This window comes from Nerophis lumbriciformis, linkage group LG12 (assembly GCF_033978685.3).
Source record: "Nerophis lumbriciformis linkage group LG12, RoL_Nlum_v2.1, whole genome shotgun sequence".
Lineage (NCBI taxonomy): Eukaryota > Metazoa > Chordata > Actinopteri > Syngnathiformes > Syngnathidae > Nerophis > Nerophis lumbriciformis.
The window spans coordinates 36,103,191-36,131,014 of NC_084559.2; the positions used below are offsets into that span (position 1 = coordinate 36,103,191).

Consider the following 27,824-nt stretch of genomic DNA (forward strand, 5'->3'; position numbering starts at 1 on the left):
ATAATTATGAATCAAAATTAATGTTATTATGAATTATTTACCTATTTAAGGTTCCAATCACTTTACATCAAATATTTGACTTACTTAGGTTTTTGTTTTGTCCATTTAAAAAAGTGTTTTCTTTGGAGAAAAAAAAGGGCATACAACTTTAAAAAGATAGATCTGAACTTGGAAAAAAAAAAAATCTTATATGACTTACTTTTAAGACTTTCATGGCTGAAAACCTTTTCGGGTCCCCGGGACATATGCACCACATTTGGGGAATCCCTAAAGGTTAGGTTGGGTGGTAATTATTTTTGGCGGCACCTACAGGCCACAATAATTCATTAAGGTAATCTCTTGATGCAGTAAATTGAATGATGCGGACACGTTTTTTACTGGATACTTGGTTGAAGACTTTGTATATGTAAGTAATATGCAACTATAATTATTTGATACTTGTTTATATTGACAAATGTACTGTTTTACACTAGGATAAAAGCAGTCAGTATCTGGTGTGATTGCCATTTGCCTCACGCAGTGCAACACCTATCCTTTGCATAGAGTTGATCAGGTTGTTGATTGTGGCCTGTGGAATGTTGGTCCACTCCTCTTCAATGACTGTGCCAAGTTGCTGGATATTGGCAGGAACTGGAACACGCTGCTGTATGCGCCGATCCACAGCATCCCAAACATGCTCAATGGGTGACATGTCCGGTGAGTATGCTGGCCATGCAAGAACTGATGTTTTCAGCTTCCAATTGTGTACAGATCCTTGCGACATGGGGCTGTGCATTGTCATGCTTGAGGTGATGGTCTCGGGCGAATGGCACAACAATGGGCCTCAGGATCTCGTCACGGCTATCTCTGTGCATTCAAAATGACATCAATAAAATGCACTTGCGTTCATGGTCCATAACATACGCCTGGCCATACCATAACCTCACCCCCACCATGGGCCACTTGATTCACAACGTTGACATCAGCAAACCTCTCTCCCACACGGCGCCGCACACGCTGTCTGCCATCTGCCCTAAACAGTGAAAACCGGGATCTATCCGGGAAGAGAACATCTCTCCAACGTGCCAGACGCCATCGAATATACATTAATATACATACAATATGCATTTGCCCACTCAAGTTGGTTACGACGATGAACTGCAGTCAGGTCGAGACCCCGAAGAGGACGACGAGCATGCAGATGAGCTTCCCTGAGATGGTTTCTCACAGTTTGTGCAGAAATTTTTGGGCTATGCAAACCCATTGTTGCAGCAGCTGTCCGGGTGGCTGGTCTCAGACGATCATGGAGGTGCACCTGCTGGATGTGGAGGTCCTGGGTTGATGTGGTTACACCTTGTCTGCGGTTGTGAGGTCAGTTGAATATATTGCCAGATTCTTTGAAACGCCTTTGGAGACGGCTTATGGTAACATTCAATTCACGGGCAAAGCACCCCCCCGCCCTTTAAAACTTGCAACATCTGTGGCATTGTGCCATGTGATAAACCTGCACATTTCAGAGTGGCCTTTTATTGTGAGCAGCCTAAGGTACACCTGTGCAATAATCATGTTGTTCAATCAGCATCTTGATATGCCACACCTGTGAGGTTGGATGGATAATCTTAGCAAAGAAGAAATGCTCACTAACATAGATTTAGACAGATTTTTGAACAATATTTGAGAGGAATAGGTCTTTTGTGTGTATAGTAAAAGTTTTAGATCTTTGAGTTCAACTCATGAGAAATGGGAGCAAAAACATAAGTTGTTAGTTGTTCAGTGTAATAAATATACATTTACAGGGCAGCCAAAACTGTGATGTGAGGCTCAATAAAAATGAGTTGGCCAGCCTTGAATATGCTGACTATTGGAATGGTTCTTTTGCAAAAAAAACATTTGGTCTTATTGTTATTCTTTTAAAATTAGTGCGTGTGTTTGAGTATTAGGAAAAAGCAGTATTGTGAATACTTTGACACAACGACAAGTGGTGTGTTAAGTAAACATGTTATTGTCACATGGGTGTGCGGTAAGCAAACATGGATCAGCCCTCCAGCGCTGTTCAAGTAGTCTTAAGCGTCTTCATATCAGGCGTGGCCCCCGTTCTTCAACTTCTGGTTTGTTGACCGATGCTCTAACGCGCAAAGGTACTGACCTGGTCGTGTTAAGGTGTTGGCGACGCGAGAGAGTGTCACAATGGAGAAGAAAATTTCGGTTTTGAAGCAAATGGTGAAGAAACACAGCCCCAATAGGGAGGACCTCGACCCTCGGAAGTGGATGAAGCAGGAACCGGTGAAGGCCTTTACCGAATTTGTAATGAACAAGCACTCGGAGCCAGAGGCCGACAACAGCTTTGACAACCAAGAGATGTGTAAGTACAAAACTAATCAATAACGTCTGAGGGAGAAGTAATTAAACATATATGACTTGTTTATGTTTAAAGGACCCAGATGGACAGAATTTCACACATTTTTTCTCCTGAAAATGAATCTGGCAGTCATTTCCTAAAATATAATTTTCGAGCATTGTGGAGATAACTAGCTATTCTTTAGAAGCCCCCTTTCCATCGCCAGACTCGATATGCCGCGCCCCGTTGGTGTGACGTCATCCACGTAACTGCAGCCCATTTCCCTGCATAGACAGTGTGGATAAAGGCATGTAAAACTACTATTGGTCCTTGATTACCCACTACTTCAAAACTTAACAATATGAGCAAAAAATAATTATAAAATCGCCATTTCCGGACATTCCTGCTCTTCAATTCCATCTCCTCTTCCTCAAGCATCTTGGGGAAAACATCAGTAGAAGAGGACGCAAATTTGAATAATAGCGGCTGGTCAGTGATTCACTTAAAAACGGATATAGTTATAATTAGTATCTTCCCTTTTAAGTGAGAGTACACCCAGATCTTTTCATTCTAAGGCGGTCTAAAATCATAAGAGGTCCTCAAGCATCTTGGGAAAAACATCAGTAGAAGAGGACGCAAATTTGAACACAAGCGGCTGGTCCATGATTTACTTAAAAACGAATATTGTTATAATTAGGACCCTCCCTTTTAAGAAGGAGTACACCCAGATCCTGTAATTCTAAGGTGGTCTAAAATTATAAGAGGTCCTCAAGCATCTTGGGAAAAACATCAGTAGAAGAGGACGCTCGTTTGAACACAAGCGGCTGGTCCATGATTCACTTAAAAACACATATTGTTATAATTAGGACCCTCACTTTTAAGGAGTACACCCAGATCCTTTCATTCTAAGGTGATCTAAAATTATAAGAGGTCCTCAAGCATCTTGGGGAAAATATCAGTAGAATAGGACGCACATTTGAACACATGCGGCATCTTGGGGAAAACATCAGTAGAAGAGGGCGCAAATTTGAACACAAGCGGCTGGTCCGTGATTTACTTAAAAACGGATATGGTTATAATTAGGACCCTCCCTTTTTAGAGTACACCCAGATCCTTTCTTTTTAAGGCAGTTTAAAATTATTAGAGGTCGGGCTGGGCGATACGGCAAAAAAAAAATATCACAATGAATTTTTCCATATCATCCGATCTCGATTAATATCCTAATTTTTTTTTCATTAAACGGCAGATTGTGCCGTGCAGGATTATAGCAAGTACCGTTGCATACATACTTTTTACTACTGCATGAATTGAATACTATAAAATAATGTGTACCAACACATAAAACACGTTTAATGATTATTTCAGGAACAAACGTTTTTTTTCTCCACAAACTCAAACATGATTAAAACACAAAGTGTCTGTATGCTGGGTTTTTTAGTACATGTTATATCAGATGTGTTGAATATTTGCAGACACATAAACAAAAATTCAGATAAAAATATTTAGATATAAAAATGCCTTTTTCTGAATAAATTAGTGGACGTGGCTTTTCTCTCAGTCGGGACCAATACAGTAATTCAGTCATGAAGACATTCTGTGAGTGCCTGCAAGTTGGCACTCAAGGCAGGGTTATTGGAGAGCTGCAGTGAAAATCAAGTCTTACTCTTCTGGGCTGCACTTCCAGCTGTGTAAGGGGAAGAGGCACAACGCTGATTGAACAGTAATTACCTCGTGACGAGCCTGACTTTGGCGACGGTGGATTGGGATGGTCGCGCGCACACACACACGTTCACAGACGCACACAGGATCACAATCAATAAAGGCGGATTATTGCGTGCAGGATTATACCAAGCGTTGTTGCATCCCTACAACTTTTAACACACATTTCCGCCATGTTTGGTCGAGATAAAAATGCTCACAGCTGATCACCTTGATCGAACTCAAAAATCACGATCATCCATCATGATCCTATAATCGCCCAGCCTTAATGACAGGTGACTAAGATTGAAGTACAAACAATAATAACAGTGAATAAGTGAATCGAGCTTTCGAAAGGTCGGGGCAATCTCTAAAATGGTTGCCCGTGTCTCATGGTTTTGTCCACATAGGTTGGATCGAAACTGAAAGTTAACTTGACTGTTAACTTGACTATTTACAAATTCTCCTCCACTCTCCACTCCAGGCTGGTACTTCATGACAGAGAATAATATATGTATATTATGTATATGTATATGTATGTGTATGTCTGTATGTATATATATATATATATATATATATATGTTTGTGTGTGTGTGTGTGTGTGTGTGTGTGTATGTATATATGTATGTATGTATATGTATATATGTATATATAGGTATATATATAATGTGTATAAATAATATATACACATACAATATGTACGCATACAATATTTTGTGCCTTTGTTTTTTATTTAGCATTTTTTAATATAGGTCAAATTGAGCTACACTCGAACTTGAAAGTTGTTCTTAATAACAACATATGTCCCATTGAAAATATTATTTTAATCAAAAACATGACGAACTTTGAATTTTCTTTTGTTTTCAGTAGTACCTCCACTTACGAACTTAATTGGTCCTGTGACAGAGCTCTTAACTCAAAACACTTGTATCTCAAATCAACACCTTCCCCCGTTGAAATGAATTGAAAACAGTGTAATCGGTGCTTACCCCCACACCTCAAAACAGCACAATTTTAACATGAGTTTTCAACTAATAACTACAGTAGTTTTATGAAGTAATATGATATTTACCGAGGTAGCTATGTTTTAGCCATGTTTTAAAGCACCTCTTCCTGAGGGCGTTTCATTGTTATAGATTCACCTTATCTTTAGTTATTAGGCCAAAATGCGTCAATTCTCCCTTTTCTGTCTACACACTGTGTCTGCTTGTAAGTACTCTGTGATTGTGCGCTGCCGAACATGCTCCTCTGCTCGTAAAACCAGCAATGTCATGACATGACGACGTGCCATCATACCTGGGGGGGGGGGGAGAACCAGTACTTTTTAGCTTTTTAGAGGCGGTATAATAGCGACCCCCCGCGACCCCAAAGAGGGACAAGTGGTAGAAAATGGATGGATGGATAATACCGAATATGATTAATTAGTATCGCGGTACTATACTAGTACCGGTATACCGTACAACCCTAAATGACATATATGTTGAGTAAAAAGGACCCCCAGAGACAGAATGGTACTTGGCAAAGTTTTACTGAAGCTTCAGGAGACCAGCCCTTACAATACGACAATAGCATCACCAAGAACAGCTCTAAGTCCCAACCAAAAGAGTCAGCTTATGTAGAGCGAAAACCACCCCTCTCGACCAGAAAGGAGCACAGCTGCTTCTTCAAAACAGATAAGGAACTGGCCAAAACTGTCAGGTTCAAATACTGATGACATCTATTAAACAAGACAAAAGGCAAAGAATCAAACAGAGACAGAATTCAATTTGGACTCATGAGGAGACACGCCTGGACACACTGTACCCTTCTACAGTATCTCCAGCATGCTCTACCACAAGATTGCACTCCTCCGTCTTTATTTGACTTTCTCCCCCCACCTGCCCACAGCTGCTTCCAGAGGGAAGTGGGTCGTAAACAGTGTTGCTTTCGGTTACCAAATTGTTCAAAGAAAGTCTCATAAAATACTTCAAAGAGAGTTCGTAAAATACTTCAAAGAGAGTTCCAAAAAATAGTTTGGGAAGATCCTGCCATCTATGTGTTTGGAAGTCCCAGTGGAGTTTTACGAGCCTTCCTCCTCTTGGTAGGCTTCAAAAGACAGTCCTTTTGTCTTCTTGTCAGGAACACAGTGTAATACAAAGTTTTTGTGATAATTTAGAAACAATTATTCTAACAAAAACAGCTCTGTAAACCAAAAAACAGGAGCCCTTAAGACAAAACAAAGACTTTACTCGCGGACATAAGATAAAAGCAAGGAGGTCACGAGAAGACGCACAACATGGGAAAATACTAGCTACTTTAAACATGACTATGGATTAAAAAGAACACTTAAAAATATCTCATTCTCACAATGTGTATGAAGCAGAGCGGTACAGGGAGTCACAGAGAAGGAGTTTATGTGATTTTTTTTTTTTTAACTTAATTTTCAGAATAAAATCTCCTGTAAAGAAGTAAACAAATTCCTCAAAAGTCCAGACCCGTCACATATGCATTTGTTGACATCCTACGCTTCCTCCCCTTGCCACTTTTGCAAAAAAGGCCACAGTGTTTGTGTCGCCCCGTGTGTGTCGTGCAGTGCTGCAAACAGAGAAGCAGTTCATAGAGGCAGCAAAGAGCAACGACGTGGCCGCCATGAAGACCCTGGGGAAGGGCTTGAATGCCAACGCCATGAATGTGGTGGGTCTCATCACATTCTTGACTGCACCTCCGCACAGATTGTGATGTGGTTTGCCCCGTGCAGCACGACAGGACCGCCCTTCACTACGCGGTCGCCGGCATAAACAAGGAGGCGGTGGAGGTGCTGTTGCGGCGCAGGGTTCGAGTGGATCAGAGGGACAAGGTAGAGAGGCTCTGACTTTGCAAAGAAGACGACGCCTGACTCCTCTTTTTGTGTCTGGCAGTTTGGCGTGGCACCGATTCATTTAGCAGCTTGGTTTGGCAGTTTGGACATCCTGAAATTGTTAGTGCGGGCCGGGGCTGAACAGAAGATTGAGAATGAGGTGACTTATTTTTTTAATGCCAAGTATGTTCTGACTAGCTTTACATGGCTGCATTCATTGTGGTTTACATGACACATGAAACGTGACCAATTTGGGGTGGGGGGGGCACTATCCACTTGAGCTACCAGACGGCAGTAAAAATAATATCTTTAAATGTGTTTAGCGGCAATTCCAACTTTGACCACAGCGTCAGTTGCTATGTAGAGTGGCGCTTTCCATCATTTTCAGCAGACCGCATAGCCAAATGATTAGCAACGGGGCCGTATGAATCCCTCCTGCTCTGGACATGTACTTTATTTTCCAACAGGAAGGACTGAACATCATGCATTGTGCTGCTGTCAACAACCACACCGACATAGTGGAGTACATCGTCAACAACCTGCAGATGAAAGAACTGGACAAAGACGACCAGGTACACTTTCAACAGGGGGTCCGCCACCCCTAGTGGGTCCACAGAGGTCCTGCAGGGGTCGTGAAATTTTTGATTGATTAAACTTAATAAATGGGTAAATAATCAAACGGTGTTATTATATTCATGTTAGCATGTCTAGTGACAAGCGCACTACAGATTACAAGATACAAGATGCTTTATTATTGTCCATTCTTTAACATGTACAAGACACATAAGAACTGAAATTTCATTTTCGGCACAGTCCCACTAAGAGCAGACATACGTTTACAGGGAGACAAGACGAGACCGCCAACGGATCAGCCACTTACGGCGCTCCTTAAAAAAAAAAAAAAGGCACTCTAATTTCCAGCAGGCTAGCTAAAAGCTGCGCTATACTGTATTTTTTGATATATCTTAGTATTGCACAATAACAAGGTACTTTTAGGACGACTGAAAACACAATTTTATAAAGCATATATAAGCAGTGGGTTCAGGCTCCATCTTTATATCAGTTTGGGGGGGGGGGATCTAGCGCACTAATTCCTAGATAGCAGTTAGCGCTCTAGTGGCCAGCTAGCTAATAGCAATGCTATACTGTGTTCTTTGAATTGTAACGATCTGGTGAGGTGGATCCCAAGGATGCAGAGACGTATTGTGTGTACAATTGTTCCTCCTTTTATTTAGGAGGAAGCACAAAGTAGCAAAAGAAAGGCGATGGTGGTAAACACAAAAAAACACACCATGTAAAAAACTACTAAGAGAAAAAACACACAAAACTAAAAGCGCTAGACAAGGCTAGGAAAAAGACTTCATGAAAGAAATAATAGTAGTGATGGGTCCGGCAACACCGATGCATCGGCGCATGCGTCGAGCTCATAGAGCAAAACCCTGTGTCAGTGCGCGTACCGCTTTTAGAAAGTCATGTGACCGATCATGAGCTGTTTTGGTCACGTGACCGATACGCGAACTGTGTCGCACTGACGCCTCCTCTGTGCCCTGTGAGCGGGTCTTTTCGACAGCCGGAGAAATAATAACTAAGAAGAGAAAGCGTCTAAAATTTAATGCGTTGGAAAAAACTGTTTTTTTTTAAAATAAAAATGTGTAAAAAAAATAAACAATAATTTCCCAGTCCACAAGCATCCTCATTCACAACACGTTCTCTTAGATTTCCATGTTATGATACATGTTCACATTATTTATTGACTGTATCTAAAAAATAATAAATATATAAAATAAATAAAATAAAAAATATATTTTTATTTAAATGAAGTTATGAAATAATCCTAAATGAAATACAATGACTTGGTTTATATTATTGTATATACTAGGTCAGGGGTCGGCAACCCAAAATGTTGAAAGAGCCATATTGGACCAAAAATACAAAAAAAAATCTGTCTGGAGCCGCAAAAAATTTAAAGCCATATTACATACAGATAGTGTGTCATGAGATATAAATTGAATTAAGAGGACTAAATGACCTCAAATATACCTACAAATGAGGCATTATGATGCAATATGTACATATAGCTAGCCTAAATAGCATGTTAGCATCGATTAGCTTGCAGTCATGCAGTGACCAAATATGTCTGATTAGCACTCCAACAAGTCAATAACATCAACAAAACTCACCTTTCATGCACAACCTTAAAAGTTTGGTGGACAAAATGAGACAGAAAAAGAAGTGGCATAAAACACGTCCTAGAAAGTTATACATGTAAACAAACTACGGTGAGTTCAAGGACCGCCAAAATTAGTAGGACAAAACGGCGCTCGCCAAATACTCGAATCAGTGAAGCATGTTTAATATAAACAGTGTGCTTTATAACAATTAGGGAGGTTTGTGTCATGTTTGTCCTCCTACAGAAACCATATTAAAACAAAAAATAGATTGTTTTCCCCTCATCGTTTTCCATTTTTCATACATTTCTGAAAAAGCCCCAGAGAGCCACTAGGGCGGCGCTAAAGAGCCGCGGGTTGCCGACCCCTGTACTAGGTCATAAAATCAGTGTCAGTTGAGTCGGTCCATAGGTTGCCTGTAGGGATTTTTAATGTCCAGCAGATGTCAGTATTTAGTGACACAGTATCGACACAGTATCAATACAGTTTTGCAATGTGTCGAAACGCTTCATGACGCCTCATCAACCCATCACTAGTAAATAGAAAAACAACGTACAAAATAAAAACGCTAGACAAGGCTGGGAATATTACATGCAAACCTGAGAAGAATGGCACACGACGAACTAGGGAGACCAACATCATAAGCGAACGTAGCAAGCAGTGACAAAGTTCCGGCGCTCACAGGCCGTCAACAGCCAGGTTAAATAGGCTGCTTTTAATCTATGTCAGGTGTGTGCTGCTGCCTTGCACCAGCTGCACTCCATACTGTGGACGAGAGAGAGAGTGAACATGGTGTGCAGACAACAACAGAAATGAGCAAGGAAATTTCAGATTACCACATGAATATCTTAGTATTTCACAACAAGTTACTTTTAGGACACATCTCTCCAACTGGCAGCTAGCGATGTGCGCGCTTGTTGACAGTTATCGATTAGCGCTCTTGGTGCTAGCTTGTAATTAGCGGTCTATCTGCCAGCTAGCTAATAGCCGCACTGTACTGTATTCTTTCGATATCTTAGCGTTGCACAACAACAAGGCACTTTTAGGACACATCTCTCCAACTGGCAGCTAGCAATGTGCGTGCTTGTTGACAGCTATCGATTAGCGCTCTTGGTGGTAGCTTGTAATTAGCGGTCTATCTGCCAGCTAGCTAATAGCCGTGCTGTACTGTATTCTTTGAATATCTTAGTATTTCACAACCAACAAGGTACTTTTAGGAGACATCTCTCCAACTGGCAGCTAGCGATGTGCGCGCTTTTTGACAGCTAACGATTAGCGCTTTTGTTGTTATGTTGTATTTAGCGGTCTATCTGCCAGCTACTGTACTGTATTCTTTGAATATCTTAGTGTTGCACAATAACAAGGTGCTTTTAGGTCCAGTTTAATTTACAACACATTTTGGGGGTCCTTGACCTGGGAAATATTGAAGACCCCTGAATTGGAGTCAACATTATTGTAATGTAGCAAAAATGTAACGTAGCATTTGATACACGATTACAACAGACCAAAAAGTAAAGTACACATTGATGAAAAGATGGTACAAACTGGTACCTCAACTTAAGAGTGTTTTGAGATAAGAGCTTGTTATGTTTTAAGTTGCAAGCAAAAATTTGGGTTACCAGCATCGCCGCTATTAGTTGGTGTAGAAAATGTCACGCTGAACCCTGTAAGATCTGTCCAAAACATCTGGTCTTACTTCCTAGCATTAGCATATAGATATGACTTTGTTTTTCCAACCACGGAAGACGTTGATTTAAGCGTTTTGAGTTAAGAGCTCCGTCACAGAACTAATTGAGCGGAACCTCATTTTTTTTTGTTTTGGGGTTAATGTTCACCCTAAATATCAGTAATTTTTCAACAAATAAAACACCACATATCCCAAAAAAAGTAGTAGCATACAATAATAGTCCAAATAAAGTCAACGAGAGCATTAGTGTCCGTCTTTCCAGACTGTCACTGAACGCACCGCAGTGCTACTGTAAGTTTAGTCAAACAATCGATGGTAACGTAGTTTGATCGCATCTATTTATGTACCGTAAACAAAGTCATGTGAGCACATAGTTGTTGTGCATGCATTCTTAGACTTAGACTTCCTTTTTATTGTCATTCAAATTTCAACTTTACAGCACAGGTAAGAACGAAATTTCGTTACTAAGCTCATGGTAGTGCAGGATAAAAAAAAGCAATAAGGTTCATATATAAATAATAAATATACATAAATAATATATAAATATATATATTAAATAAATATATATAAATATACATAAATAAATAAATAGATTACTGTACAGATAAATATATTACACTTTTTCACATGCGTCCACGTTTATGGATGTATGTTACCGGTATATTGTCTTTTTTTATTCCAGCGAGTTAATCCATTTTGGGGGGAGTTGAGGGGATAATTAAATTTTGATGCGTTCAAGAGTCTTACGGCTTGAGGGAAGAAGCTGTTACAGAACCTGAAGGTTCTGCTTCGGAGGCTACGAAACCTCTTTCTAGAGTCCAGCAGTGAAAACAGTCCTTAGTGGGGGTGGGAGGAGTCTTTGCAGATTTTCTGAGCCCTGGTCAGGCAGCGGCTTTTTGCGATCTCCTGGATAGGAGGAAGAGGAGTCCTGATGATCTTTTCCGCCGTCCTCACCACTCTCTGGAGAGACTTCTAGTCTGAGGCATTGAAGGCTCCAGTCCAGACAGAGATGCTGTTGGTCAGCAGGCTCTCTATAGTGTCTCTGTAGAATGTGGTGAGAATGGGGGGAGGGAGCTGTGCTCTTTTCATCCGACGCAAAAAGTGCATGCGCTGCTGAGCTCTTTTTACAAGAGCTCCGGTGTGTAGGGACCAGGTTATATTGTCAGTTATCTGCACCCCCAGGAACTTGGTGCTGCTTACGATCTCCACCGCTGTGCCTTTGATGAAGAGTGGAGCGTGGCTGGACTGATGCTTCTTGAAGTCAACGATGATCTCCTTGGTCTTGTTGACATTCAGGACCAGGTTGTTGGTTCTGCACCAGTCAACCAGATGTTTCACCTCCTCCCTGTAGTCCATGTCATTGTTGTCACGGATAAGGCCCACTAGTGTCGTGTCGTCCGCATACTTTACAATGTGGTTAGTAGTGGACCTGGCGCAGCAGTCATGGGTCATCAACGTGAACAGCAGCGGACTCAGGACGCAGCCCTGGGGGGAGCCGGTGCTCAGGGAGATGGCACTGGAGGTGTTGTTGCCCACTCTCACAGATTGGGGTCTGTCTGTGAGGAAGTCAAGCAGCCAGTTGCATAGGGGGGTACTGAATCCAAGGGGGGCCAGTTTGCTCACCAAGTGCTGCGGGATGATGGTGTTGAATGCTGAGCTGAAGTCCAGGAACAACATCCGCACGTGTGTGTCCTTTCCTTGTTCTAAGCTCAGGTGGAGTGCAGAGGAGATGGCGTCCTCTGTGGAGCGGTTAGGGCGATAAGCAAACTGGTATGGGTCGAATGTGGGGGGAAGTCTGGAGACAATATATTCCTTTACCAGCCTCTCGAAGCACTTCATTATGATGGGGGTGAGTGCAACAGGGCGATAATCATTGAGGGAGGAGATTGTGGGGTTTTTGGCACTGGGATGATTGTGGCCGTCTTAAAACATGAAGGTACCACAGCCTGGGTCAGCGAGATGTTGAAGATGTCTGTGAGAACCCCAGCCAGCTGGTCTGCACATCCCTTAAGCACCTTGCCCGGAATGTCATCAGGTCCCGGTGCTTTCCGGGGGTTCACTCTCCTCAGGATTTTTCGGACATCCGCTATATCCAGGTTGAGCGGCTGCTCATCAGGGCGAGGAATGGATTTTCTCGCCGGAGTGGTGTTAAGTGCCTCAAACCTTGCAAAGTAGTTGTTAAGGTCATCTAGGAAGCTGATACTGTTGTCACAGGGACAGGGGGCAGCTTTATAGTCCGTGATGACCTGTATGCCCTGCCACATTCGTCTAGTGTTTGTAGGGTTCTCGAAGAAGTCCTGCACTTTCTGACTGTGAGCACGCTTTGCAACCTTAATGGCACGGTCCAGGTTAGCTCTGGCTGTTTTTAATGCCACCATGTCGCCAGACTTAAAAGCCTTGTTCCGAGCCTTCAGCATTGCACGTACCTCACTATTCATCCAGAGTTTCTCGTTGGCCCGTGTGGGGATGTTCTTGATCACACTGACATCCTCCATGCACTTCTGAATGTATGCGGACACAGACTCTGCATACTCCTCCACACATGAGTGGTGATTTTTGGTGGCGGCTGCTTTGAACATGTCCCAGTCTGTGGTTTCGAAGCAGTCTTGTAATGCTGACATTGCTCCCTCTGGCCAGGTCCTCACCTGCTTCACTGTAGCTTGCTTCCTGATCAGCAGGGGCTTGTATGCAGGAATTAGCATCACAGATAGATGGTGGAGGCGTGGTGCAGCTTTATACGCCTGTTTAATATTACTATACACCATGTCCAATCTGCTTCCACCCCTGGTTGCAAAATTCACATATTGATGGAAATGAGGGAAAACTGTTTTCATGTTAGCTTGATTAAAATCCCCTGCCACGATGAAAACTCCCTCTGGATGTGTAGTTTGCAGTTCATTGATGGAGCAGTACAAAGTATTCAAAGCTTCTTTGATGTTAGCACTGGGGGGAATGTACACTACTGTGAAGATCATAGCACTGAATTCCCTGGGTAAATAAAATGGCCTGCATTTTATAGTTAATAGTTCAACATCAGGAGAGCAGTGACGTGATACTATCTTCCCATTGTTGCACCAGTTATTATTGACGTATATGCAAACACCACCGCCTCAGGTTTTACCAGTGAGAGATCTACTCCTGTCCGCCCGAAACATAGTTAGCCCCTCGATGCTAACTGCCTCGTCCGGCACGGATGATTTCAACCCCGTTTCTGTGAGATATGGCGCAGCAGTCTCTCATCTCGCGTCTTGCATTTAAATCCAGCTTCAAGCACACCTGTGAAGTGAAAACTATTTCAGATTGCTACCTCTTGAAGCTCATCAAGAGAATGCCAAGAGTGTGCAAAGCAGTAATCAGAGCAAGGGGTGGCTATTTTGAAGAAACTAGAATATAAAACATGTTTTCACTTATTTAAACTTTTCTTGTTAATAAGTACATAACTCCACATGTGTTCATTCATAGTTTTGATGCCTTCAGTGACAATCTACAATGTAAATAGTCATGAAAATAAAGAAAACACATTGAATGAGAAGGTGTGTCCAAAATGTTGGCCTTTTTTTCAGACACAACAAACCAAAATACTTCAAATTTACATAATTTCCATTAAAAAAAAAAGTAATATTAAAAGAAAATGCAAAACAAAACATTGTGTGTGTCTGAAAAGGAGCAGGAAGAAACAAAGTGTCCTAATGTCACATCACTCAGATATAATGTTCTGATTTTTGATCAACAATACAATACATAATTACCTGGTATTCAGTATATATGCATAATTACCATAATATATTATTTTATCAAATGTAGTTTGTATAAATAAAATACTCTCTGGTCACATTGGAATATTTCATATTGGGGCAATGGAGTAGCATACTGATATGAAATTTAAAAAAAAGTAGTAATAAATACTATGACTACGACTAAATATGAACATGATAGTGTATAATACATATGTATGTACATTAAACTGTATTGTGTGACGTTGTGGCCTTAAATCAGGGGTGCCCATTACGTCGATCGCGAACTACCGGTCGATCGTGGAGGGTGTGTCAGTCGATCGCCAGCCAGGCATTGAAAAAATAGACCTAAAAATTAGCAATCATCAATCTTTACTAAGACGTCACTTTCGTCACTTGATTGACATTCACGGCACCTGAGGGTCTCGTGAGATGACGCTGGCTGCTGCCAGATTATTATTAAGAAAAAATGACCGACAGGAAGGTAGGTAGGTAGGTAGGTCTTTATTGTCATTGCACAATTACAACAAATCTTGGTTTTCAGCACAAACCCATTTAAGATTAGACCAACAAACAGTGTACAGGGTTACAGAACAGGAATGCCACAAGGCGCCCCGTAAAAGATGGGAAAAGGTAAACGCTGGGGGAGGATGAGTAAAAAAAATACAATCTAGACTGGGCTCCTAAGGGAGTCCAGTCTGGAGTGGGAAAAAACCTCTATAGCAAAGCACGTATACATATTACAACATACATCTCAAGACTTGCAACAGAGGGGAGGGAGTGGGGGCTACGGTAGCAGGCTGAAGCTCTTCAGGCGCTGCCCAGCCGTCCATCACACCTAAGGGATTCGCGTCAAAGGGCGTTGGATGGAGGAGGTATGTGTGTGTGGCGTATATTTTTTGTGGATGCATGAGTGTGTGTAAGCCTGCCGCGTGTCTCGGTTCCGCGGCCTTGGTGTTCTTGCCAGTCAGTCCAAAATAGACAACAACAGGAGTGTGTCCATGAGAGACAAGAAGGGAGTTTGTTGTGTCTTCGCCGCACTGTCCTTCGGGAGAGTCTCTAAGCCAGGGAAACAATCCAAGTTCGAATGTTTTGTATGCGAGTGAAAATAAAATTTGCTTTTCACTCTAATAATTTGTCTATGACTGGTCCTCAAATTCATCCGATGTTATCCAAATCACAAGAGTGTCCACAGTTTTTCCCGCATCCTCCAATCATTTGTGGCGAAGGAAGGCGAGAAACACTTTTTATTTCAACAGACTCGCACCTAATCAGATAAATATATTACACTTGGCCGTCAGTAAAACGGCCAAGTGTCACACCTTGGATTCTGTGATCCAAGGTGTGGTGACCCTCTCCACCAATCAGTCACCCATATATTTTCTATATATTTTTATAGAAAAAAGACTATAAAGATCGACTGCACCTTCTTCACAATAAAAGCGCTGCTTCATCCTGCCTGCGCTAACAAAATAAGAGTCTCAGAAAGCTGGCGCGCACAAGCTAGCAAGCTACGGAGTTTGCCGCCAATGTATTTCTTGTAAAGTGTATAAAAAGGCGTATGGAAGCTGGACAAATAAGATGCCAAAGAGCAGCCACTTTTATGTGGTGTTGGACAGAAAGGAGGACTTTTTGTTCTCCTCCATTTGAAAATGTGGACGTTATCATCACCACTGTCTGATTCCAATCAATGAAAGTCATCAGAATCAGGTAATACACCAATTTATATTCTTGTCTTCATGAAAGAAAGGAATCTATATGTGTTAAACATGCTTGTATTATCATTAAACACCTTTAACTTGTTAACAAAAACGTCTCTTTCATAAATAAATAAATATAAATTTTTTATATGAATGAGGTAGATCCCCTCGACTTGGTCAATTGAAAAGTAGCTGGCCTGCAGAAAAAGTGTGGGCACCCCTGGTTTAAAGTGTACAAATGTTCAAAGCCCAAAGATGCAAGATTGCTGCATATTTATGTAACATTGGTGCATACAGTTCTTATATGTCCATGCTGTGATCCCAGTCAGGAAACAGTACCTTCGCCATGGCGGCACAGCACGGTTGTGTGCAGATGTTGGAGATGCTAATGGAGCCCTTCTACAACATGGCCACCATGAAGCCCAACAAGGTTTGCTTTGTCATTATTATTATGAAACCTAATGAAAGCCGAAAGTCCAAACTTTCTTTGATGCGAGCTGCTCTCCTCCCTCCAGAGAGGAGACACACCCCTGCACTTAGCTGCAAGGAACGGCCACTTGGACGCCGTCCAACTGCTTCTGCTAAGCTTTGATACTCGGGATGAACTTAATATGGTGGACTATCATCTTTTTTATTATAGTAGATGTACAACTCATTAGAGGAGAGTGGACTCTTATAATATTTTAGCAGCTAACAAATCCACATAATGAAAACCAACTCAATACATTATTAAAAACACCACTTTTCTGCTTCTGACCCGATAAGTAAACATATAAGTCACAAAAATAAGAACAAAACTAACATGGTTATGTAACTGTGCATCCCTCCTTTTTAGGCATGTGTTCATAGTCACACTTTTCCAAAATTATATTTTTTTAAACGCCAACATGGGTACACATACAACTATGTATAACGTGTGTATATATACAAAACCCAAAACCAGTGAAGTTGGCACGTTGTGTAAATGGTAAATAAAAACAAAATACAATGATTTGCAAATCCTTTTCAACTTATATTCAATTGAATAGACTGCAAAGACAAGATACTTAACGTTCGAACTGGAAAACTTTGTTATTTTTTGCAAATATTAGCTCATTTGGAATTTGATGCCAGCAACATGTTTTTAAAAAGCTGGCACAAATGGCAAAAAAGACTGAGAAAGTTGAGGAATGCTCATCAAGCACTTATTTGGAACATCCCACAGGTGAACAGGATAAATGGGAACAGGTGGGTGCCATGATTTGGTATAAAAGTAGATTCCATGGAATGCTCACTCATTCACAAACAAGGATGGGGCGAGGGTCACCACTTTGTCAACAAATGGGTGAGCAAATTGTCCAACAGTTTAAGAACAACATTTCTCAACCAACTATTGCAAGGAATTTAGGGATTTCACCATCTATGGTCTGTAATATCATCAAAAGGTTCAGAGAATCTGGAGAAATCACTGCACGAAAGTGATGATATTACGGACCTTCGATTATTCAGGCGGTACTGGATCAAAAAGCGACATCAGCGTGTAAAGGATATCACCACATGGGCTCAGGAACACATCAGAAAACCACTGTCAGTAACTACAGTTTGTCGCCACATCTGTAAGTTCAAGTTAAAACTCTATGATGCAAAGCAAAAGCCATTTATCAACAACACCCAGAAATGCTGCCGGCTTCGCTGGGCCCGAGGTCATCTAAGATGGACTGATGCAAAGTGGAAAAGTGTTCTCTGGTCTGACGAGTCCACATTTCAAATTGTTTTTGGAAACTGTGGACGTCGTGTCCTCCGGAACAAAGAGGAAAAGAACCATCCGGACTGTTATAGGCGCAAAGTTCAGAAGCCAGCATCTGTGATGGTATGGGGGTGTATTTGTGCCCAAGACATGGGTAACTTACACATCTGTGAAGGCGCCATTAATGCTGAAAGGTACATACAGGTTTTGGAGCAACATATTTTTCCATCCAAGCAACGTTACCATTGACACCCCTGCTTATTTCAGCAAGACAATGCCAAGCCACGTGTTACATCACCGTGGCTTCGTAGTAAAAGAGTGCGGGTACTAGACTGGCCTGCCTGTAGTACAGACCTGTCTCCCATTGAAAATATGTGGTGCATTATGAAGCCTAAAATACGACAACATAGACCCTGGACTGATGAACAACTTAAGCTGTACATCAAGAAAGAATGGGAAAGAATTCCACCTGAAAAGCTTCAAAAATAGGTCTCCTCAGTTCCCAAATGTTTACTGAGTGTTGTTAAAAGGAAAGGCCATGTAACACAGTGGTAAAATCCCCCTGTGCTAACTTTTTTGCAATGTGTTGCTGCCATTAAATTCTAAGTTAATGATTATTTGCAAAAAAAAAGTTTCTCAGTTCGAACGTTAAATATCTTGTCTTTGCAGTCTATTCAACTGAATATAAGTTGAAAAGGATTTGCAAATCATTGTATTCTGTTTTTATTTACCATTTACACAACGTGCCAACTGCACTTGTTTTGGGTTTTGTATATATATATATATATATATATATATATATATATAAAATAAGCGGTAGAAAATGGATGGATGTTTATATATACATATATAATATATACATGTGTGTATATACACACTAGAGATGCGCGGATAGGCAATTATTTCATCCGCAACCGCATCAGAAAGTCGTCAACCATCCGCAATCCACCCGATCTAACATTTGATCAGAACCGCATCCGCCCGCACCCGCCCGTTGTTATATATCTAATATAGACGATGCAAGGCATTAGTGAGGTTATAAAGCTTTTGCCTGTTAAAGAAAGGAGACTGATCCAATGCAGCACAAACATTCGCGTGCCACGCTGTCACGACCCAGACGCACACCAGTGCGCAATCATATGGGAGCCGCGCTGAGCGCACCTCCAAGCGCGTCTCGCTGCCGGCGACGGCCGGGTATATGGGCCCGACGCTCCAGCGCCATCCATTTTCAGGGCTAGTTGATTCGGCAGGTGGGTTGTTACACACTCCTTAGCGGGTTCCAACTTCCATGGCCACCGTCCTAGCTGCTGTCTATATCAACCAGGGTGAGCCCCACCCCTTTCGTGAGCGCACTGCGCGCGGAGTGACCCCTGTTACGCGCCCCCGGCAACAGGGGTGGCGGGCAGGTAAGCTGCGCGGGCGGAGCGCGCGGAGTGACCCCTGTTACGAGCCCCCGGCCACGGGGGTGGCGGGCAGGTAAGCTGCTTACCTGCTGTGCGTGACGCCGGCCGCGGCGAAGGCGGACGAGGCGGGGTGTCGGTGCGGTGGCGCAGTGGTGACCCTGGACGTGCGTCGGGCCCTTCTCGCAGATCGCCTCAGCTACGGCTCCCGGTGGGGCCCTCTTGGGGGAAGGGGCCTCGGTCCCGGACCCCGGCGAGGCGTCCCTTCTCCGCTCCGTAAAAGTGTCCATCTCTTTTTTTTTTTTTCTTCTGTTGTGGCATATGCTGCAGGTGCCTGCTCGTTTTTGGTATGTGGGTAACAACATTTAACTATGTATATATATTTCCGAATTGGTTTAACTGCCACCCGCCTGAATCTATTTAAAATCTAATTTTTTTTTATTTCAACCACCCGACCCGACCCGACCCGCGGATAAAATCTAATTTTTTTTAATTTCATCCGCCCGATCCGCGGATAATCCGCGGATAATCCGCGGACTCCGCGGTTGTTCCCGCAAACCGCGCATCTCTAATACACACACATATTTACATTGTTTGTAAATATACATGTTCGTATAAATTATTGTATATATAATTTTATACATATTTGTAAACAATCTTTTATATACATAAACTTTATATATACAGTATATATGTACTGTATATATATATATATACTGTATATATATATGTATGTTTTGCACATTTTCTTCGAAAATAATGCTTGTGCGCTATCGAGACCTAGTTTAAATGCTAACATAAATATATGTGTATTCATATTAGCATTTAAGATAGCTATTGATTAGTGCACAAGCATTATTTTCCAATATATATATATATATATATATATATATATATATATTTTGTATATGTATGTATGTTTATTTATAATATATGCTATAACAGTGTTTTGAATTGATCTACTGGGATAAAGGAACTTTTCATAGATACTCTAACGTATTGAGATGCACCTGTAATTTACTGTTACAGTAACAATGCTTTATTCTTGATACTGTTGATGTTCATCTTGTTACTTTGACGTGACCGATGTGTGGGTGTGGCAGGACGGTGAGACGTCCCTGTACCAGGCTGCAGACAGCGGTCAGGAACAGTGCGTCTTGGCATTGCTGCAGGCCGGCTGTGACCCCAACATCCAAATAACAGTATGAACACTCCAACAACATTCTCTTTAATGGGACTTTGAGCTGCATTTGTGTATTATGAAGATGTGCTTGACTTGCAGAGCAAAGGCAGTGCTCTTCATCCAGTGTCAGAAAGAGGAGACACGGCTCTGGTCCAACTTCTCCTAGAATATAAAGCCTACACAGACTTTCAGAATGAGGTAAAACAAAAATGTCATTTTACATCTCAACTAATAGTTCATATCAGGGCTGTTATTTGCACTCTTACAGGAGCTGGAGGCTCCTCTCCACCTGGCAGTGAAGAACAGCCACATAGCGGTCATTCATTTCCTCCTGGAGGCAGGTTGCAACATTAACTCCAGCAATAAGGTACCATCGCCTACAAGACATGATATTCAGCCAAAGTGTATTCATGTAGTGAGCACACAAACATGCTTGGTGTTAGAGGTCTCAGACTGCCATGCACCTGGCTGCGGAGCTGGCCAGAATAGACGTGGTGGAAATGCTGCTTAAAGCTGAAGTGGATCTGACACTCCAGGACCGGGTAAGAGGTCAAAGCAACATAAATAGGGCAGATGTTCTATGCATTTTCATTATCTCTGCAGTCTTTCCCCACAGGACTAAAATATATTTAAGGGGCAATTGCATAATGATAGTCAAAGCTGTAAGATTGCATTATTGGCCATAATACAAGTGACTTGGAAAGCAAAACAATTATTTAGAACTACAAACTGTCATTGTCGATTCTTTTTGTAGGGTTTTTTTATGTCACAAGAACCAAATTCGATACCTTTATAGGCACCTTTGAATTTTACATATATAATGTATATATATAAATATAAAATATGTATAAAATATATATGTATGTATAAAATATATGTATATACATTATCCATCCATCCATTTTCTACCGCTTGTCCCTTTATATGTAAATTACATATTATATATACATTATATAGATGTAAAATGTATAATATATATGTAAAATATATATATTATCTTTATATTACAAATATATATAATGTATTATATATATTATAGATAATATACATATACCTGTATATAATATATATAAAATATGATTTTATATATATATATATATATATATATATATATATATATATAAATATATATATGTATTACATATGTTATATAATATTACATATATATAATGTACATATTATATATATATATATATATATATTACATATATATACGCTTTTTTCTCTGGAGACTCAAAGCGCTTTACATAGTGAAACCCATCATCTACATCTTTAAGCTACAATTAAACCAGTGTGGGTGGCACTGGGAGCAGGTGGGAAAAGTGTCTTGCTCAACGACACAATGGCAATGACTAGAATGGCAGAATCAAACCTTGAACCCTCAAGTTGCCCTACCAACCGAGCCACGCCTATTGACTACTCATCGATTCACATAAAATCCAACGATGCCATATTTCCATAACTTTGTTGCACGTTCCAGTTCAAGACTAAACACAGACTTAAACACTTGGCAGGGAAACAAACACTGGAGCAGCACACGTATGTTACTCCCCGCTAGGATAAATGAAACATTTTCAGTACCACCTCAGGAAACGCTTGGCTCTCCATGTGCCAGCATTGAAATACAGTAGCGTAGTAGGCCTAAATATTCATTAAAAACAAGATAGTTTTTTAATATGTTAATTTATATTTTGGCTACTATAACATTACACTCAGTTTTAACAGTAACGCGGTCTTTTAATATTTAGTTTATGGATTCTTTAGCGCACCACTAGATAGAGCCTGCGTACCAGTTAGAGAATCACTGGACTAGACAGAACGAGCAGACTTTGAGAATAATGAGAGCTACAATTTAATAAGATTTGCATGCCAGGACACACCAATCAATACAAACCCAAACAGTCTGGCCTCAGAAATTACTGTCTATTATTTCAGTGCAGATGAAATGGAAATGAAAAACCCTAAATAGGTGGACTTTCCCCACTGTATAAGTTGACAATATTCATGGATCATATAGCATTCAAATAATGGTAAAAGCAGGCCTTACCCATCTGATGATCTCTACACCTGTGAACACTAGGTGGGAAAACACATACCGTATTTTCCGCACTATAAGGCGCACCTAAAAACCACAAATTTTCTCAAAAGCTGACAGTGCGCCTTATAACCCGGTGCGCCTTATATATGGGTTAATATTAATATTAATTTTCATAAAGTTTAGGTCTCGCAACTACGGTAAACAGCCGCCATCTTTTTTCCCCGTAGAAGAAGCGCGCGGTGCATGCTGGGATATGTGACGTTTCATTTCCATTTGTGTTTATGTAAAGACCCCAAAATGGCTCCTATTAAGTGTGTTGTCTGTCTAATTATAAATAATGCAGACGAGGCGTGTTAACTGAGTTCTCAACGTTTACTCACAGCGTGCTCATAACCACATTCTAACTCCCAGCATACAACAACGCTTCTCAGGGCTACCGCGCATGCTCGTCACTATCGTTGCATGCTGGGTAGTGTAGTTGTTAGATTTGCTAGCTCATAACATCACATTAAGAGACACGCTTACGCGCTTAATTCAATACTCGCCGTCATTCCGGGTGGATTGACAAAAGACCTCCAGCCGCTAGATATTGGTGTCAACAGGGCATTCGAAGCTAGACTGCTAACTGCGTGGGAACAATGGATGACAGAAGGCGAACACACGTGACGTTCACCAAGACAAGGAGGCAGGGAGACAGCGCCAGACGACATTTTGGATCCCACATTCGCCCAACTTTTCAATTCGGACAACGAAGGAGAATAATTCGAGGGATTTATGAATGAAGAATAACTTCAGAAAGTGAGCGTTATGTTTATTTTGTGTGTTGTGACATTAACGTTCGAGCAACATTATGTTGCTATTGCTCTGCACTATTTTGAATTTTACTATGTTTGTGATTGCACATTTGCGTACATTTTGGGAGTGAACAGAGTTGTTAGAACGCTGGTTTTTAATATATTATTAAAGTTTGACTGACCTATCTGACTGTTTTTTTGACATTCCTTTAGCGCAGTTAGATGCGGCTTACAACACCGGGCGGCTTATAGGTGGACAAAGTTTTGAAATATGCCGTTCATTGAAGGCGCGGCTTATAACCCAGGGCGCCTTATGGTGCGGAAAATACGGTACTACAATCCTTGTGGAAATTTACATTAAGCTTTTTTAGGTTAGCAACATATTTCTAATTGTCTCATTTAACCAGGTTTATTTATTAATATAGCACCATTTCAAAACAGCCACTACCACACAAGTCAAACCATCAGGGTAAAACATTTATTTTCATGTTTAATGGACAGGTGTCCCAATAGTTTTGACCGAAAACAGCACTGTAGCTTTGAACCGACAACATTACTTGGTAAATGGGTCATACATGTATTTATAAAACAAATATTATTCATAAAAAATTATTATACATATATATATATATATTTTTTATTTTTTTTATGGTGTATATATAAATATATTAAAAAAAAAATATATATATATATATATATTATTAATACATACATTTATATATTTTTTCTCTATGTATATGTATACATATATATTTCTTATATATTTATATATACACCATAAAAATAAAAAAAATATATATATATATTTATTTATTTTTATTTTTTCATTTGCAATGATATTTGTTGTACATATTAGAGTAGCAATATTTATAAAACAAATAATATTGATAAATGATGTATATGTTATGGTAAATATATAGAAAATATATATAATATATATATATATATATATATAAAATATATCATATATATATATATATATATATATGATATAGTATATATACTATGGTAAATATATAGAAAATGTGTATATATATATATTATATATATATAATTTTTTAAATATAGAAATATATGTATTAATAAAAAATATATGATATATTATGAATATATATTTTTTTTCCCCATTTGCAATGATAACATTTGGCGCACATATTGGAGTAGCAGGGCAAGACGGCTCTGGGTGTGGCAGCCCGAGCAGACGAGGTGATAATGGTGGACATGATTGTCAAGGCAGAACGATATTACGCATGGAAGACGGTGAGAAACTGACTTTTGTGTTTGCCAATCAACCACATTCATCGTCATTTATTTTTCCATAATCACATTTCAGGTGTGGAATAATTATTTATTTTATATATGCCCGTGTTACATTGCAATAAGTTGTGTGTGCGAGGCATTCATCATTCCACTGACAGCCTTTCATGTTCCCTGCAGGCTAACCCAGAGTTTAATGACAGTGTTCTCAGCGAGTATCCGCTAACGTTCAAACTGGATCACCGCTATGAGACCAAGCAGTTCCGCTCCATGGCCTGGCGCCTGACCTACCAGCTCCTGAAGCCAGGATACTGGAAGAGTCTGGCTGAACACTGGGGATTCACCCAGGACCAAGTGTCCGCCATTGAGAGACAGTGGACAGGTGACCACAGCTCACTTCAATTTAATCAAACATCACTTTCAAAGAGTACTTCCTGCTTTAGAGTTGTATTTTCCAACTGTTTAGGGCAGTGGTTTTTAAACGTTTTTCACAATGTACCACCTCAGAAAACACTTAGCCCTCCCAAGTTACACCATAATGACCACCATTAAAATACAGTAGCAGAGTAGGCCCAAGTATTTATTAAAAACAAGGTTGAAGTTTTATCTAACAATTATCTTTAATATATTTTGCCACTGGAACATTACACACTGTTTGAATAAAAAATAAAACACTGAACTTTAACCAAGTGATTATTCGGCGTACCACTAGATGGAGCCCGCGTAACAGTTTGAGAATCTCTGGTTTATGGTAAACCAAAAGGGAAAGTATGCACTTTAAGATGGTTGCAGATGATTGTTGATCAAACACCTTGTCATCTTCTTAACATTCAGGCAAAAGCAACAATATTTTATATCCACACAACATCCCTATCGTAACTTTAGTCAAGATGATGAAAAAAAAAAAAAGGATCCTAATGACACAAGCGCACCGAACCTTGTAAGGTCAACCGAACGGTTCAGATTTTTTCATAAACCAGATTTTGACCATTTTCAGGAAAGAGAACAAAACGTGCATGAGGTTTTGCAAAAACCTCATATCTCGCTTAATCTCAGTTCAACATTTAACTTTTGTATCAGCTTGGCCTCAGAAAGACCAAGAACCTCACGTTGGAGATGTAGCGCTCCTCTGGCAAAGGTAATAATCCTTTCGCAGGTTCACATACGGAAACTTGTTACGACTTTTACTTCTTCTATTTAGTCAAGTTTGATGTCTTCTCGGCCAATCTCCACCACGTTTATCAGATTGGTGCATAAGCCTTTTTTTTAAGTGGAAACAGTCACAACTGTATTCTTTTCATAAGTTTATTTGAAATAACTTTGGAAGAACAGGCTGTTTCGTGCACGGGTGTCCAAACTTTTTACAGCGAGGGCCACATTCAGAAAAACTGAAAGATGCAGGGGTACATTTTGTACATCAAAGATCAACAGCAAACCAATGCACATCAACGATATATGCTAAGTTAGCTTACTGTTTTAGCTAACATTTAGTGTAATATCGAATAACTAGGGCTGTCAAGAGTTAACTCATGCGATTACCGGTAATCACAATGTTTTGTATTAATCATGTGTTTACGCAGATTAATTACGCAATTTATTTTGCTCTTTTACCTTGTAATCTAATGGTATTATAGCAATAAAATAGCATTTATGTACAAATATTGGATTTTTTTATTTTTATTTAATTGAAATTATGTAAACAACCGATACTACCAGTAACACTTGATTATTCGTGATTAATGCAAATTAGAAAGTGATTAAACAGAATTTAAAAAAAAACCTATTTTGACAGCACTAGTAATAACATATCTCAATAATAATTCTATTTGTACAATGACTGGCAACACTAAATTGTCCCTTGTGTGTGAATGCTTGTCTTTCTGTGTTGGCCCAGCGATGAGGTGGCGACTTGTCCAGGGACCACGCCCCCGAAAAGGGACAATCGGTAGAAAATGGAATAATAGACTTTATCAAAGGCCAATAAAAAGCGAGCTTTGGACACCCCTGGTATAGTGGCTAGATCTACAGTCATGTGACTTGTTACCGAAGTTAGTCATGTTTTTTTGCATTTTAAATTATTTTAAAATATTTGTTAAAAATTACCTGTCCAGTCCAAGTATATTATTTCTGTTTCCATTACTTTCTATGGGAAAATATGCCCAAAACAGTACAAGTTATTGATATGATTTGTTGTTCTGACAGTGTGGTGTGGTTGACAGGTCAACACAGTTACAAAGAACACGGCAACAGGATGCTTCTGATTTGGCTCCATGGAGAGGAGTTGGCCCGTAAAAGTCCTTCTGAAGAACTCTATCAGACCCTTGTCACCACTGGCAATGGCAAAGCTGCAGGTTGATCATTTTTCCATATATTCTTCAACGGGCCTAAACATCTATGAATGTTTCATTGAGCAATTGTTTTATCTTTATTTTTGTCCTGCAGATCAGATGCGGATGGAATCAGAGAGTGTGAGCCACAGAAACTGCAGAGTTTCATGATTGAGCACGTTAGTTTACATCAATTGTCAGACACGCTTGTACAGTATAGAAAGACACTCTAAAATAATTTATTACAAAAAACCACATGACAGGTACAAACAGGATGGCTTTGGTCTCACTAACAAACACTGTATGCTTCCTTTAAAAAAACTAATTTTACATGCACTTTTTAAAAAATATAATAAAAGTGAACATTTTAGTTATGAAGTTAAGTTTGTCTTTTTACAGCAAGTACAGTGCTACCTCGGCTTACGAGTTTAAATCGGTTCTGTGACTGAGCTCATAAATATTCGTACTACAAATCAATATTCCCCATTGCAATTAATTGAAATCATCTTCTGGTCGGATATTAAAGGGTTTATTGCAACATTACTAGTGGTGCGGAGGCTAGTAAGCCAAGGTACTACAGTACATGAATTGATCAGTGCAAATGTCACTGAAAAAAATAATGCACTATTCTACAATAAAAACATCAAACATCACTTTTTAAAGGTTTTAGGCACCACCCACAAAAAACTGGAATTGTTGCATAGTGAGTCAGGGGTTTTCAAAGTGGGACGGACCTCTCCTGCTGGTCTTTGTGAGGTGTGTGTGTGTGTGTGTGTGTGTGTGTGTGTGTGTGTGTGTGTGTGTGTGTGTGTGTGTGTGTGTGTGTGTGATTAGTCAACTACTTTGATGGAGTGTACATTACAAGTGCCAGGGTGTGCTTTGGAGGAAGTCTTGGGGGTGCGAGGACCTGGTTGGGAGGAGCGAGGATATCTGGCTGCAGGCGATTGACCACCGATGAA

At 40.3% G+C, this 27,824-nt stretch overlaps 2 protein-coding genes across 4 annotated transcripts in view; one reads left to right on the plus strand and one right to left on the minus strand.

Annotated features, from left to right (window-relative positions):
- The first annotated feature begins 1,714 nt into the window (after positions 1 to 1,714).
- On the plus strand, positions 1,715 to 27,235 carry ankdd1b (ankyrin repeat and death domain containing 1B). Its single transcript, XM_061986531.1, has 15 exons — positions 1,715 to 2,341; positions 6,588 to 6,688; positions 6,753 to 6,851; positions 6,913 to 7,011; positions 7,319 to 7,423; positions 16,466 to 16,570; positions 16,656 to 16,754; positions 20,370 to 20,468; positions 20,549 to 20,647; positions 20,718 to 20,816; positions 20,893 to 20,991; positions 24,446 to 24,541; positions 24,719 to 24,920; positions 26,758 to 26,889; positions 26,981 to 27,235. Exons 1-15 carry the CDS (start codon positions 2,167 to 2,169, stop codon positions 27,034 to 27,036), a joined length of 1,665 nt encoding a protein of 554 aa, XP_061842515.1. The 5' UTR covers positions 1,715 to 2,166; the 3' UTR covers positions 27,037 to 27,235.
- The window catches only part of poc5 (POC5 centriolar protein homolog (Chlamydomonas)), a 34,432-nt gene continuing 33,714 nt past the window's right edge, over positions 27,107 to 27,824 (minus strand). The window contains exon 17 of one of the 3 annotated variants that reach the window (XM_061986529.1): positions 27,107 to 27,824. In XM_061986529.1, coding sequence (XP_061842513.1) covers positions 27,696 to 27,824 — 129 coding nt within the window. In that variant the 3' untranslated portion in view covers positions 27,107 to 27,695. The other 2 variants (XM_061986528.1, XM_061986530.1) reach the window with 2 other exon arrangements.